Source organism: Equus caballus, chromosome 24, assembly GCF_041296265.1.
Source record: "Equus caballus isolate H_3958 breed thoroughbred chromosome 24, TB-T2T, whole genome shotgun sequence".
In the NCBI taxonomy this organism is placed as follows: domain Eukaryota; kingdom Metazoa; phylum Chordata; class Mammalia; order Perissodactyla; family Equidae; genus Equus; species Equus caballus.
In genome coordinates this window covers 60,343,554-60,358,759 of record NC_091707.1, presented here as the reverse complement: position 1 = coordinate 60,358,759, position 15,206 = coordinate 60,343,554, and the positions used below count along the sequence as shown (strand labels likewise).

At 43.8% G+C, this 15,206-nt stretch overlaps 2 gene segments (V, D, J or C); both read left to right on the top strand.

The window, feature by feature from the left end:
• LOC102150085 (Ig gamma-2 chain C region-like) overlaps positions 1–15,206 on the top strand; it is a 550,048-nt gene that overhangs the window by 29,230 nt on the left and 505,612 nt on the right.
• On the top strand, positions 5,381–5,909 carry LOC111770424 (immunoglobulin heavy variable 3-23-like). The segment is given in 2 exon segments: positions 5,381–5,492; positions 5,590–5,909. Coding segments are annotated over 2 exon segments (366 nt in total).

Genomic DNA, 15,206 nt, shown 5'->3' with positions numbered 1-15,206 from the left:
CTCTTCTCAGTGTCAGTGGTGACAGTTAAGGGGCTCCCCAGTGTCTGTGTTGAGGAAGAGACCAGGACCAGTGAATGGAGATTTCATCCACTCTTGCCTCCTCTCCACAGGTGCCCACTCCCAGGTCCAGCTGGCGCAGACTGTGGCTGAGGTGAGAAAGCCTGGGGACTGAAGGTCTTATGCAAGACATCTTGATGCACCTGCACAAGCCACGCTATGCAATGAGTTCAACAGACACCCGGACAAGGGCTTGAGTGGGTGGGAATGGATCTACACAACAGTGATGGTATAAGCTATGCATAGATGTTCCAGGGCAGATTCACCATGCCTGTGGACACATCCATGAGCACAGCCTACATGGAGCTGAGCACTCTGAGATCTGAGGATATGGCTGTGTATTACTGTGCGAGAGACAGTGTGATAACCCACATCCTGAGCATGTCAGAAACCCTGATGGAGACGACAGCTGTGCTGGGCTGAAGAGATGCAAGGAGGATGATTCTCCTGACTCCTCACATCAAAAGGACAGGAATCTGAGACAGGAAAATGCTCTCATGGGCACATTAGTCTTTGGGGGAAATTTTTCAAGTTTCAAATGCAGTGGAGGGAAAGATTTTGCCTACAAGGACTCTTGATATTTATCATTATTTTCGTGGAGAGTCTACTTAGCACCTCATTGTTCTTTTAATGAAGGAATGTGAGTTGAGGCATCTTGGGAATATTTCTTTGGTGTCAGATTTGGGATTCTTGGACTGTAGAGCTCTCCCTAGAAGTTCTCCTACTTTCACCCAATTTTTAAAAGCTGGCATTGAGCTTGGGGAAAGTAGGCCAATGAAGATCAAGAATGGATTTCCCTTTCCCAGTCTCTGGTGGAGATTCACACATGACATTCTGGTAGGACACCATGAAGCCTTGTAACAACGTGATGGATGGACAGATTTTCCAGGTTCTGTCACGGTCTAGATCAGCGCATCATTCTTCAGTCCCTTCCTTCCATGGTGAGTCCCTGAATAGGTGCGTCCACACAGAGCACAGCGCTGAGAGGGCCCTGTCCCTGGGCCGTGCTGATGCTCATCACACACCAGGGGCAGCAAGTGGAGAATCTGGATGATGTTCTAACCATGGGCCCATCTAGAGCCAGTGCAAACAGACCTCCATCTCATATCAACAAAACGATTAAGGATTGTCTTTCAGATAAACTGCAAAGTCACGATGCAAGGGCATGCGCCAAAGAAGAAATTGTGACTTTAAATGACCTCAGAACCAAAGATCCTCCTTCTCTGGAAAACAAGGGCTGGGACCCGGCCAGGACTTGAAATCCAGACTCTTGTCAGATGCAGGGGCAACTCATTCAGGAAGGTCTGGTGTTCAAAGCATTTCTCCAGCTCATGCTAAATGTTTAGAACCCTATGATAAATGTTTAGAACCCTCTCATAAATGTTTAGAAACTTACCATAAATACCTGGAGTCCCACCAGTGTTTCTGTGTACCACCCTCTTTGGCCTAACTGCTTAAACGTTGTCCCAAATCATGAATTGAGGAGACACATGTGAGGGCTCAAACCCTTGTCTCCCTGAAGATCGATCTCACAGAACAAAAAGCTGATTTCTCCCCTCAAAGGCTGGCACCATAATTAATTGGCTCGTTTATGTGCATTGGGCAGAGAGCACCAATTTTGAGTGGCAAGAATTTGAGACTCATATCCCATTCTCTATAACGTTCCTACAATCACTGTATCAACTTCCCATACAACTGGGGCTCAAATCAACACATTTATTCCCTTACAGTCTGGAGGTCAGAACCGGAAAACAGTTTCACTGGCCTGAAATGAAGGTGTCAGAAGGGTTATACTCCCTCCAAAGGCTCTAGGAGAGTGCAATTGTCTGGAAATGTGTGTGCCCCAAAATTCATATGTTAAATCCTAACCACCAAAGATGATGGTGTTAGTAGGTGGCTTCTTTGTGAAATTCTTAGGTGATGGGAGTGGAGCCCTCTTGAATGGGACTGGTGAGTTTCCAAATGAGGTCCCAAAAAGATTGCTTTCCCTTTCCACCCTGTGAAGATACAGCAAGAAGGTGCCAGCTATGAACAAGGAAGAAGATCTTCCCCAGAAGCCATCCAGCCTGGTAAATATTGTCGACTTCACAGCCTCCAGAAAGGTGAGAAATAAATGTTTATTACTTATAAGCTATCAAGTTTGTGATATTTTGTTAAAAGTGCCCAAATAGAATTACACAGGGAAAGTCTGAGTTTTTTTGCTTATTCCAGCCCATAGAGCAGCATTCCATGCATCCCCTGGCTCATAGTCCCTTCTTCCAACTTCACATCCAGGAGTAAATTTCATTACATCAGTGAGTATGAAGTTTTCTACTTATTCAGTAGTCTAATCTCTCTCTGACTGCCTCTGATCTAAACACTTTTGATTGTATTAGGAGTCACCCAGAAAATCAAGGTAAATATTTAGAACTCAGGATTCCTAAATCAATCAAACGGGAGAAAGTTTCTTTACCACATAAAATAACATCTACAGATTCGAAGATTGTCCAGATTGCCACAGTCCACTCTCAGGCTCAGATTATCATATCCTTGCAACAGTCCAATCACATTTAGTACATTCCAAAGTCTCCCCAAATGCCAACCATTTAAAGCAATGAGGCAGGTCCAAATTCCACCTAAACACCATCATCTCACAAGTCCTAACTAATCATCTAAATCAGGTATGGGGGAGAATTTGCCCGAGATCCACACGGGGAACAATCCTCTCCCTCTTCAGACCTGTGATACTAGGAAATAAGTTTCCCTCTTCTAATGCACAATTTCAGGGCAGGCATGTGATAACACTGACAGACATTTCCATTCCAAAAGAGTTAAAATGGGAGTTAGAAAGGAATCACCAGCATGAATCAGTTATGAAATCCCCCAGGCAAACACCATTAAATTTCAAGGCCTGGGGATAACCATCTGTGCCTCAGACCTCAACCCCTGGGCCTGTTGTTCTAACCTTGGATCTTCCCTGACATTTTCTCGGACGGTAGCAGATGTCTGAATCTGAGAACTTCTATCAGCCTGTTTTCTGACAGTAAATTTTGATTGTCTAGAGATCTACCTTCATTTTGTTTTCTTTCTATTTATCAAGAAAAATTGACTCTGACACTCGCTAAAATGGTGAGAAAGACTTTATTCAGGACTTCCGCAGTAGGGGTTTTGCAGTAGGAGAGAAAGAGAGGTCTCACCTCTGAACACAACAGAGTCAGCTGGAGATTTACAGCCAAGGAGCAGAATGAGGAGGTCAGGTGATGGAAAATAACTAAGAGGAGACACCCTGTGAACAGGAAAGCATATAATAGTGCTTATGCTGGAACCCAGCGTTGTTTGTTGGATAAAGGGGAAGGGAAAAAGAGTGTCTATTTTTCTCCAGGGGGCTTGGCATCCAAAGGTGCACTCAGGACCACCAGGGGGCACTCAGAAATGACTGAGCTCATGTTCTCACAGAGGAGGTCAGTTAAGGGCTGGGCTCCTGTCAAGGGGTTATTTCTCCAGGCTCTGTAACCTCTTCCTGACATGCAGACAGTGCAGTTTCCTAAAAGATGTGGAAATACAGAGGCAACTTCCCTTTTTAGAATAAACTCTCATAATAATAAAACTTGCCAAGGACCAGGAACTACGATAATTTTAACCTATATAATCATGATAATAATTCTATGAATTTAGGTGTACACTGATCTCCATTTAATAGATGAGCAAATTAATCTTAAATAAGAGCATTCTTACTGATCTGAGTTATTCTAAATTTAATTTAATTTAGTAATTATTCTATTATTTTATCTTCTGTAACATTCTCCCTAGATGTCTATGTAGAGACATCGTGGTTGTTGAAAGCCCACAGCCTCTCCACCAGCTCTCTCAAGGCTTCGCAGGATCCCAATTTCCAGTGATAGAAAAAAAATTGGCTCAACAGCTTCATGAAGATCAGGAAGCTGGGACAAAACCAAGGGTGAGGATACCAGTACCAACATTTATACGGAATCGACTCTCACGATCTGCCACTTATGGGTTGTTTTCCAGGTATATATTTGCTCCAGACCCTCATGCTCATCCACCTCATGAAGAAGAGAACATCTGCCCTCACTCCACCCAGCTGCTCAAACAGCTCAGCATCTGCAGGCTCAGGAAAGGGACACAGGTGAGGTCTGAGACGGAAGGAGGTGGAGGTGAGGTCAAGGGTCTTTTTCCTCAGCATCTCAAGATGAAATGCAATTCAGTTTCCACAGGGCAGTGGCGTGCTGTGGAGATGCTGCAGGCAGGGTGAGGATGGATTATCTGGTTGCGCTGAATCGACATCTATTTTGAAATACATGTGGGATCTATTTAGGAATAATGAAAGGTTGACACTTCTGATGGACAGGCAGTTAGTAGGTGACAAAGAGGAGGAATAAGGGGTGAATTTAATTGTTCTGACCTAGCACCATGGGATATGTTCACTGCATTAAATGCAATGTGACTGACAACACACGCTTACATTCTGCCTTAGTTGTGTTCACACAGCCAAAATATTTAGTTATCATTAACTCAGTCAGATATTCAGGTTTGCAATTGTCCATATTTAGTCAAAACTGGTCAATGCTAAATATACTCTAGTGGGTTTCTAAGTGTTAATCATATTCTTCCTTCCCTCATGGTGAAATCACAGCCCCATCCTAGTGATAAGGTCCATTGTCCCTGCCAGGAAGGTGGCTCTTTCCTTGCCTGCTAGTCTCTCACGTGAGCATCCTAAGTGAGCTGGTTTGCAGGGACACAGGGTCCTCAGGTGGGTCACCAGGCACAATGCCAGTTAGAGGGGAAGTGGGTGGTGCTGTTCCTACTGTGCTCCCTGCTTCCAGGTCCATAAAATGCATGTGGATTTAGACGAGACCTGCACATTGTTGTACTGTGCAGTTCACTACATCCCAGTTATTCATGACTAAAGCTATTACTTATATAAATTGGATAATGTCTGGAAAACGTTATAGGAGGATGGAGAATAATGTGAAATTTCAGGAACTTCTGAAAATGCATCCACATTGCTTCACTATACATTCCTAGGTAAACAGAATGCATAAAATTCACTCATTTTATCATTAGAGGGAGGGGATTCTCCAGACATCACTAGGCCTGCTCAAATCTGTCCCGGATTCAGTTCAGGGGGGCAGTCGAGTCCAGTACTGAGGAGCCGAGGACGAGATAATGGGGCCACTTCTCACCAGATAAGTGCATTTGGACACATCCCACTCTGGGACTCTCCTCTTTGTGTTGTTGTCCAGCCCAAGAGCTTGCTATATAGTCAGAAGATATGCAAATAGGGCCTTGTCTCTGCTTATGAAAACCAGCCCAGCCCAGACTCTGCAGCTCTGGAGAGGAGCCTCAGGTCCAGGATTCAGAGATCAGGCCTGAAGACAAAGGGCTCGTCATGGAGTTTGGGCTGAGCTGGATTTTCCTTGTTGCTCTTTTAAGAGGTAATTTATCAAGAACAGGAGACATTGAGTATGTGAGAGGACATGAACCAGAGAATCAGTGGACAGTTTCCTGACCAGGATGTCTTTGTGTTTGCAGGTGTCCAGTGTGAGGTGCAGCTGGTGGAGTCTGGGGGAGGCCTGGTGAAGCCTGGGGGGTCTCTGAGACTCTCCTGTGCAGCCTCTGGATTCACCTTCAGCAGCTATGCTATGAGCTGGGTCCGCCAGGCTCCAGGAAAGGGCCTGCAGTGGGTCGCAGGTATTAACAGTGATGGTGGTAGCACACACTACGCCGACTCCGTGAAGGGCCGATTCACCATCTCCAGAGACAACGCCAAGAACACGGTGTGTCTGCAAATGAACAGCCTGAGAGACGAGGACACGGCCGTGTATTACTGTGCGAAGGACACAGTGATGTGAGGTCAATGTGAACCCAGACACAAACCTCCCTGCAGGAGGGGCTCAGGGCCACCAGGGGGCGCGCAGGGCCCCTGTGCTCAAGGACCATCACAGAGGCAGGTGCAGATGGAGGGTAAGGGCTGGTTTCCTGTCATGGCTTCCTTTTCATATAACAGTTCCCTCAAGACAGCATCCCTGGAACTGTGATTATGTGCTTAGCTCTGTATCTTCATCATTAGAAAATTCTGTTGTAATAGAAGGAAAACACTCTTCTGCAAACATACCAATTTATTACCAAGGCTTTTGATGTATTTCTGCTAAATCTATAAAAGAGGCTCTGTTGGACTCGACAATGCAGCTCTGCACTGTGCAGCTCAGTGCACAAACCAGCCTGCAAGCGGCAGAGAAAAGTGCTGGCTGGACCTCAGACAACAGAGGCATTATGAAACAAAGGCAGAGAAGAAAGACCCTGATGGTGCTCATTGACTTGACATCATGCTCATGGCATCAACAGAAGGTGACACCACGCAAAGGCAGAGGGACCCCTGCCAGGGCTTGGTATGGATGTCCAGTCTGATGACAAACACACTCACCAAGGGAATATGCAAGGTCTATTAGGTAGATGATTGAAAACTCTGGGAAGAGCATATCAGGCCTTTCAGCATTCGGGAATGCTTTGATAGATTCAAGAAAGAGCTTGCTCAGGGTTTTAGTTTTGGTTCAGTGGTGGGAGCAAGGGGAGGTATTCTGCTTGTGGGACCGGCTTCTGTGGTTTCCGTCACCCAAGGACAGTCAGTGTGAGTCCAGACATGAACTTCCCTGCAGGGGGTCAGGAGGGGCTGGGCTGCAGGGGGTGTTCAGGACCACTATGCTCAGAATAAGAGTGTGAGGCAGGTGCAGAGAAAGTTCAGGGCTGGCTTTCGGTCAAAATATGGGCTTCCTTTTATAACTGTTTCTCAGAGAACCTCCCTGGATTCATTTTTCCATGTTTATTACTGTCTCTCATTTAGAAATTTTGTTACAATACGAGAAAAACCAATCATCTGATTAAATGTAGATTGTCCGCTATGGGGGCCATATGACTCTGTCTGTGGTCACCAGGATCAGAGTCCTGAGAGAGCTCAGGGAACCTGTCCATTCTTTTCATTTTGTTTCAGAATAGAGACCTCAGTGGGATTTCCTGAAAAGAATGGTCTTTGGGTTTCAGGTTACAATGTCCACAGTCATTCATCAGAGAGGTCAGGCTGGAAACATGGGGAGAGCTGAAACTTGCCCTTCAGATGGTTCCCTCTTCTATAGTTCTCTGATTGAATCAGGCAACCAGATGACCTAGGACAATCTTTCTGACGTAAAGTAAAACAACAATGTGACCTGCTAGCATCTTCAAAGTACCTTCAGCTTAACACCTAGATTAGTGTTTGACTGAATAACTGGAGCCTGTAGTTCAGCCAAGTTGGCACGTGAAACTGACCATTGTCATGATTATTTTGTACTTTATATTTTTCAACAGAAACAGGTTAATTTTATCCACAACTCTGGTAAACCGTTGCCTCAGTTCTCAGTTTGGGCATCAGGCACCAGGCCTGTATTAGTTTTCATGGATTTTTTTTTTTTTTTAAGGAACACAGGCATCCTTGCGAGAGCAAATACAAGGGGCAGGTGCTTCTGGGAAAGCTGTCAGTCGAGAGGCCAGTGTGAGCCAGTAGAAGGAGAGAAGGAGGGAAGTTTGGGTGGAACACTCCTGAACTTCCATGCTGTCCACAGAAGGCCCAGCAAGACCATTGGGTTGTCCTGGAGCCAAAGGTGAACACCAGGGAACCCACGTCTCCCAGCAATGATCTGCCTCGGTGTCACTGCTGATCTCAGTGTGTCTGGGAGTCCCCCAGGATGCCAGTCTTCAGCACAAGGGAGGTGATGGATTTCAGAGAGCAGCTGGAGGGAGCCTGGTCCATCAAGTCCCCTGAAGTCAGAAGTAAAGGAGGTGCATTCTCAGAGCTGACACACTGTTTATGGTTTTATGTAGGAAAATATGGTTTCTTTGGATTCTCTTAGAAGGCATAAAGAGGCAAACGCAAAAGAGGCATAAAGATTGCAAACAAGTCTAATTTCCACACTAACCGCAAATGCACTACTCATTAATCTGTGCTGTGTCCTGCCCCAGAGTTGCCTTTCTTAACATGAATTGTTAAGACTAGCAGGATAACTCTTGTTCCCATTTTCACTGGTTTCTCTTATGTACAGAGACCCTGGGTCGAGCAGGTCGGGGTGTCACTCATACTTCCCCTTGTCTCTGCAGTGGAAGAACTGAGATGTACATGACTGAGAATGGGAGGTAGGAGCCGGTCCTGCACCCCTCAGAGCCTGCACAGACCCCAGCTGCACCTTTACAGACCCAGGTGTTCCCCCAGTGGGGAGACCTGGAGCTGCCTCACTGCCAGTGAATGCTGCTCAGGTCTGACTGTGGGCACAGAAGCAGGACACCGTTACTCTAGCCTTTCTCAGCGTCATTCTGCAACTCACCATCATCAGACATGTGGGTAACAAGTCAATCTACCTCCTCCTGATATCTTTTTCTCCTCTCTTCAGTTTCAAGTTTATTTAGAGCAAATTTCGCTCATGCTTGTATCCCAATCTCTCCTCAGGTTTTTCTGAATTTATCTAGGAAACTCAAAAACTTGATAATTTTGGGGTTCTACATTTTTGGTCTAACATGAACATGTGCAAATTTTAATCTCTTGTCCAGAGCTCAGAGTGTCCACAATTGTATTATCTCTCTACTGATTTGCTGCTGAAACTAGAGAAAGTCTTTTCAACATAGGTACATTGATGAGCCTTTTTTTCAACAATCGTTAATGCCATTGATTGCTTCATTTACCCTAAAGCATCGTGTATACATTGTCGAGAAGCAGAAGGAGAGATTGCTGGGAGTGCCAGATTCAGTGCAGATTTAACTAACTGTCTCAAGACATCTTAGGATCCTATGAACTCAGCACAGCTCCCACTACAGGACAAGGTCGAGTTCCTCCAAGCTTTGGGGAAAGACGACAGGCAGTGTGAGGGCGAGGAGGGGTTAATGTGAGCTCACTGTTTGCTCTCCTCGGGACCCCCACATCTCCATCCTCAGTCTGGGATTCAGTCATCTTCTCAGGGTGGGAAAATCTACTCACATTGTTCTTTGTGATATTGATGGAAGCCCAGGCAGGACACATGGGAAAGCTTGGTTCTGAACCAGCTTCCTGTGGGAATGCCCACATTCCTCCCGCTGTCCTGAGTCTACACATCTGTCATTCTTTCTCCCACTGCACCCCAACCACTGACTGCGTGGCCACTGCCCCCACTCTCCATCGTGGCAACTTCTGCTTTGGCTCTTAGGAAACACAACTCTCCTGGTTGACCCACTACCTCTGGTCTACGTGTTAATCCCTCCACAGGCTGTAATACGTCTCCTACTCTCCATGGGGGACCATCTTGGGATGCACCTTGTCTGTATCTTCTCTCTCCTCTCTCCTGAGCCTGGCCATCCATTCTGACCGTCACACTGCCATCTCATCTGGACTTGTGTGTTGGAAAGTCTTGACACAGCAGACTTGGCTTGTTCAAACTGTGACACTGCCAGACAAAGGTCTGTCTCCACTTCTGCCTGTGTTCACCTCCTGGGAGATGACCTCTGGCCCCTCAGAACTTGGCCTTTTAACAGTGTTTTTAATGCTGGCGCCTTGAGACATGCCGTACAAGTTTGACATTATGGTGACTTATATTAAATGCCTGATTTTTCTCTGGGGAGCTTGAGTCTGATTAGCAGGGGTCATCACACAGTGTCTGCATGTCTACAATACCCTGGAAACCAAGGCTCAGTTATTTCTGATTGATATCCCAAAATTCGCATAAATTTAATGTATATGGTTTGATGAGTTGGCACATAAGCATGCATCTGCAATACCGTTACCACCATAAAGGTACTAAACAAATGGATCTGCTCAAAAATTCCCTTGTGTTGTTTTGTGAATTTTTGTGTTGGGGGGTAATTACACATAACATTAGATTTATCTTCTCAACAACTTTTAAGCCATAAAAGATGCTATTTTTATCAATAATAACATATTATTAACTATAGGTAGCATATGATACGTCAGGTCCCTAGAAAGTATGTATCTTGCATAACTGAAACTTTGTACACGATATGCAACAATTCCCAATTTCTCTGTTTCTACGAGTTTGACAATTTTAGATTGTCATCTCCTTACTTCTTCTAACTTTGTGCAAAGTTTGTTCTAAATCCTTGAGCTGTAGAGTTGGCATGTCTATTTGAGCTCTTCCTTCTTTTCACCTGTAGTTACTTATCAATAAGTTTCACTTCTGCCTTGGTATGTGGCATTTCATTTTCATTTGTCTCAAGATATTTTTTTAATTTTCATTTTGAGTTCTTCCTTGACCCATTGATTGTATGATACCTGTTGTTTAATCTCAATATATTTTCAAATTTTCTGAGTTTTCTCCTATTATAGGTTTCTAGTTTCATATTATGGTCTTTAGACAAGATTATTGACATGATTTCAGTCTTCATAAATGTGCTAAGGTTTATTCTGTGTCCTAAGTTGTGGTCTATGCTGGGAATGTCCCATGTGTGCTTGAGAAGAGTGTGGATATGTCTGTTAGGCCCCTTGGTCTCAAGTACAGTCCGAGTCCAAGGTTTCGTAGTTGATTTTCTGTCTGGATGGTGCATGCATCATCGATGGTGGGGACTGAATTCTCCTATTATTTTTGTGTTATAGTCTATAGCTTCAGATCTGTTAATATTTGCTTTATATCTTTAGGCTCTCCAATGATGGGTACATGTATATTTACAATTGTTATGTTTTCCTTCTTGATTAATTATTTTGTCACTATATAATGATCCTATTTGTCTCTTGTGATAGTTTTGACTTAAATTTTGTCTAACTGTTGCCAACCTTACTGCTGACCCCAAGGCACCCCTAAAAACTCACACACCTAATGTCAGAAGACACCTGGACAACCCCACTGTCACACATCAGTAGGGAACAGGCTGGGAAGTCTGCTCCCCTCCAATGTCACCAATGCCCCCAGTGGCCAGAGCCCTGATAAAGTGTTAAATTTCTGTTATACATTATACCTGAAAAAGATGGAGGCAGTCAACCACAGAGGTAAACATGTTTAGAAGAAAATTTTTAAAATATACTGAGGTCAAGAGAACTAAGTATTACACCTAATGAGTGAAGCAAGGGCAGACACGTGTATTTGAAATGAGAAAAACTTTTAGTAAACACATTAAAAAGTAACGATTTTTGCATTTTCTTTATGTTCACTGACACTATCTAAAAGTTTCTCTCAATTGTATAATTAAAAAGTTAACCACAGAAGTTCAAATATTAATTTAACCATAGATATTGCCACTTTTGTAATTAATAAGGAAATTGTGAATGTTGCAAGACAGTCCCATCTTCTGTAGCCTCCTCTTCCTCACTTGTTCACAGAGTAAAACACTGACCTGAAATGTGAGCTTTCCCCAGACCAAAGTCTTTGGTGCATGGAAAGGCAGCTGGAAAAGCCTCCAGGGTCACCACATGCGTGGTTCAGAGAAACGGCCAGGGTGCTCCATCTCCACGATTCTGTACCAGGACATCTTTCGTTTGATTTGAAATGATCAACGGAGAAATTTCTTTAGAAACCCCATCTCCCATCCACGTGTAATAAATCATTACTCTTCCCAGAAGAACTGAAGGGGTTGATAACACCGTAGGACTCCTGAAGCTTCAAGTTCCTTTCTATTTTTATTGTCGTCTAAGTTTTGATCTAAACAGGAAACTGTACAAACTACTCTCACGGGTGTAATTAACATCCTGGAATGTGAAATCCAGTTGATTCTCTTCATGTCTCATTCCACACATCCTCTTCATAGACTCCAGGGGGCACTCAGGCCCCACAGGGTGCTGGGTTCAGCCCCAGGAGCAGGTGCAGATGGAGGCGAAGAGCTGGGCTCCTGAAGTGTCAGGGCTTCCTCTAATGGTTTCCTCAGGAGCCTCTCTAGATTCACGGTGACATCTCTGAATTAGGAAACTTTTGTTTTTGTTTTCTAACAGGAGGACACATTCTCATGTGCACCAAATGCAGTGTCAGTTCTGGAGGAGGAAATGGCTCTGCCCGTGGTCAGCAGGGTCAGAGATCTGGGAAGGTTCAGAGTGACCTGGTGTGTCTTTTCCAGTTAAAGGCAGGTGGAGACCTCGGTGGGATTCCCTATTTGGAGATTCTTTGGGATTCCTATTGAAAACCAGTAGGGAGGCTAGACCAGGGTCAATGGCCTATAAAACACATTGGAGTTTACATTCGACTCGCCTCCTCGGGAAGAAAGAAAATGAAGTGTGCATGTCAGACTCAGAACTGACGGATGATCCCTTTTTCTGAACATCTCTTTCCTTTCCCACTAGGCTTTGTCATCACATCTCCCTTTGCTCCTTTTTCCACCTGAAAATAGACGATGTGGTGTCTGTGGGATAAATCCAAGGGCTCAGATCCTTTACCTGGGGCTCAGCTGTGGCTCAGGCTGTGTCTCCTGCAGGCACTTGAGGAAGGTGGACAAGACTTTCTCACTCACCGTTGACTTAGACGCTCCCCCTGTCCTCCATGTATGGACACATTTGGGAAACGCACATGGACATAAGTAGCCGGGTAATAGCAGTTGTTTGGTCAAAGTGGGATATGTATGTAGAACTGATGCCTTTTTCTGCTCAAACTCTCATGGACTCACCTCCCTAACCTGTGAGTTTTGGGAGGGCTGCTTATGGATGTACCAGTTTTCTGTGAGTTCAGGCGATGGTGTCCACATCTTTCTGAGCTGTGTCCCGTAGCTCCAGCATGACGACGCAGGACCCTTGAGCTGACTCATTGCTGCATGAAGTGACTGCCCCAGATGACCATTTGTCCACAAGCTCCTGGCTGCTCACTCCACTGCTCTCCCTGAGTCTCTTATCTTGTGTTTTCCATTTTATTTTTCCAAAAGAGCAATGCCAACCATGTTTTCTTCTTGTCCATCACGCTCAGGAAGAAATAACTTCTGTTTCATGAACAAAGATTTTAATCTGAACCACATGAAGCTTATAAAATATTTGTACCAAAAATATAGTATTCCCCCTGGGGGATTCTGCTGGAACACAAGAAAAATGGTTCAGCACACTGATGCATTTCCTTCCTTGAGAAATTCCTGAGCAGGCACTTATGCGTCATCATTTCTAGTAGGAAATACTGAATTGATTGCTTGTGTCGCTCTGCTCTCTCCCATGGGCTCTGCAGGAGAACCTTTTCAGAAACTGCTGTTCAAGGTCGATGACACCTCTCTGAGGATCCTGGGGTATGGTGCACAGGAGACAACGACTGCGTGGACAAGCTTGAATGCTGCTCTTTCAAAATCTTTGTTTTGATAGTTTATATGTTTTTTTATTTCTTAAAAATTTCTACGTAAGAAAAACACATTTTATTTATATAAATCCCCTGCCCAATTCATGTATAACCAATAAATATAACATAAAACATTAATAAAAGTTAGGATAAATGTTATATGATCATCTCAATAGATGCAAAAAATATTTTGATAGAATAGAACATCCTATCATGATAAAAACCCTCAACATATTTGGTAGAAAATGAACGTATCTCCACACAATAATGGCTGTATATGACAAGCCCAGAGTTAACATCATACGCAATGGTGAAAGCTTAAAACTTTGTCTTCTAAGATCAGAAACGAGACAAGGATGCCCACTCTCCCCATTGTAATTCAGCACAGTACTGGAAGTCTGAGCCGGAGCTATCAGGAAAGATAAAGAAATGAACAGCATCCAAACCAGAAAAAAAAGAGGTGAAAGTATCTTTATCTGCAGTTTATATCTTCTCATCTACAGAAAATCCTGAAGATAGGAACAAAAAAATCCTGTTAGAACTAATAAATTCACTATTGTTGCAAGACGCGAAATCAACATATGGAAATCAGCCATGTTGTTATGCACTAATAATGAAATATCTGAAAATAAATAAACAATCTCACTTGCAGAAGCATCAACTACAATAAAATGCTCAGGGATAAATTTAATCAAGGATGTGAGAAATCACTATACTGAAAACTACAGAGCTCTGACTATCCTGAATTCCTGTGATGGCAGGAAACAAAGGCACCATTGTTGTTTTGTGTGTCTGAACTCATTAGTAATATGTACTTGGTTGCATTGCTTGCTTGCTTAGTTGGGGCAGAAAGACACTGGTTTTCCAGCCTATTCTATGTAAGGTGGTATTTCCAGGGGTTAAGGTGAGTCATTACTCTTTGTCCTCTATTTCGGATTTTGTAATTGTTGTAAGAGGGTACCTTTTCAAATTTGTTTGGTTTTCCCACATGTAACTATAATTTAAGCCACAGTATTCATGACAGCAATAAGGTTTTGCCAATTGGTGAATTTTTGCAGATAATTAAGTTAATTCCAAATCTACAGTGTAGAGCACAGAAAACACCACTACTATTTTATATGTTTATTGTATAATACTTTTAATAAGTTTTATATTTCCAAATTATTCAAGTTACAGACTGTTTCAGATTTTCTTCAGCTTGATGTATTCTGCTTTATTGACTTATGGTTTTTTTTCCCAAAATTTCCCCTCCTTTTCTTTTATCTCCTCCTCATCCACGCTCATCATCATCATCCTTCTCCTTCTCCCTCTACTTCTTCTGGCAATGCTTCAGGGGTCCTCTCTTTTATGCACGTATTGATAAGTTCCTTTCTACACATATTTTCAGATCTGTATTATCAGGGTCATTGGCCTCCCCACTACAAGACAATGGTTGAATTATCCCCTTGGCTGACTCACAGGGCTGCTGTGGGCTCTTTACCACATAACCCTGAGGACTGGTACCCTTTTTAGTGATGGTGGCCTAGGCAGCTTCAGAAGCAAAGTCATTTCAGAGAATCCTCATGCTGTCTTCCTGTAAGAATGTGACCTCTGCAACCCAACCTTTCCAGTAGAGACTGCTCTTCAAATAGAGGTTGATCTCCCTCCGCAGAAGGGACCATCCCATGGCCTGTCCAGGCACAGCATAGTCTTTCCCTTGAGCATCCTATAGAATGGGGAAAGCACTTCAGTGAGACACAGCCAGTAATCTCATCCTAAGAGTTGCTTCCCTGAGCCCTGAGTCAACATAATCAATCCTTGAGGGATACATGACTCATTCTAACACATAGAGGTAGCACTTGATGGATCCACATGGCCATGGTTCTCTGTGAAGACGGTCCCAAATTCCCTAAATCAAAAGGATGTTTC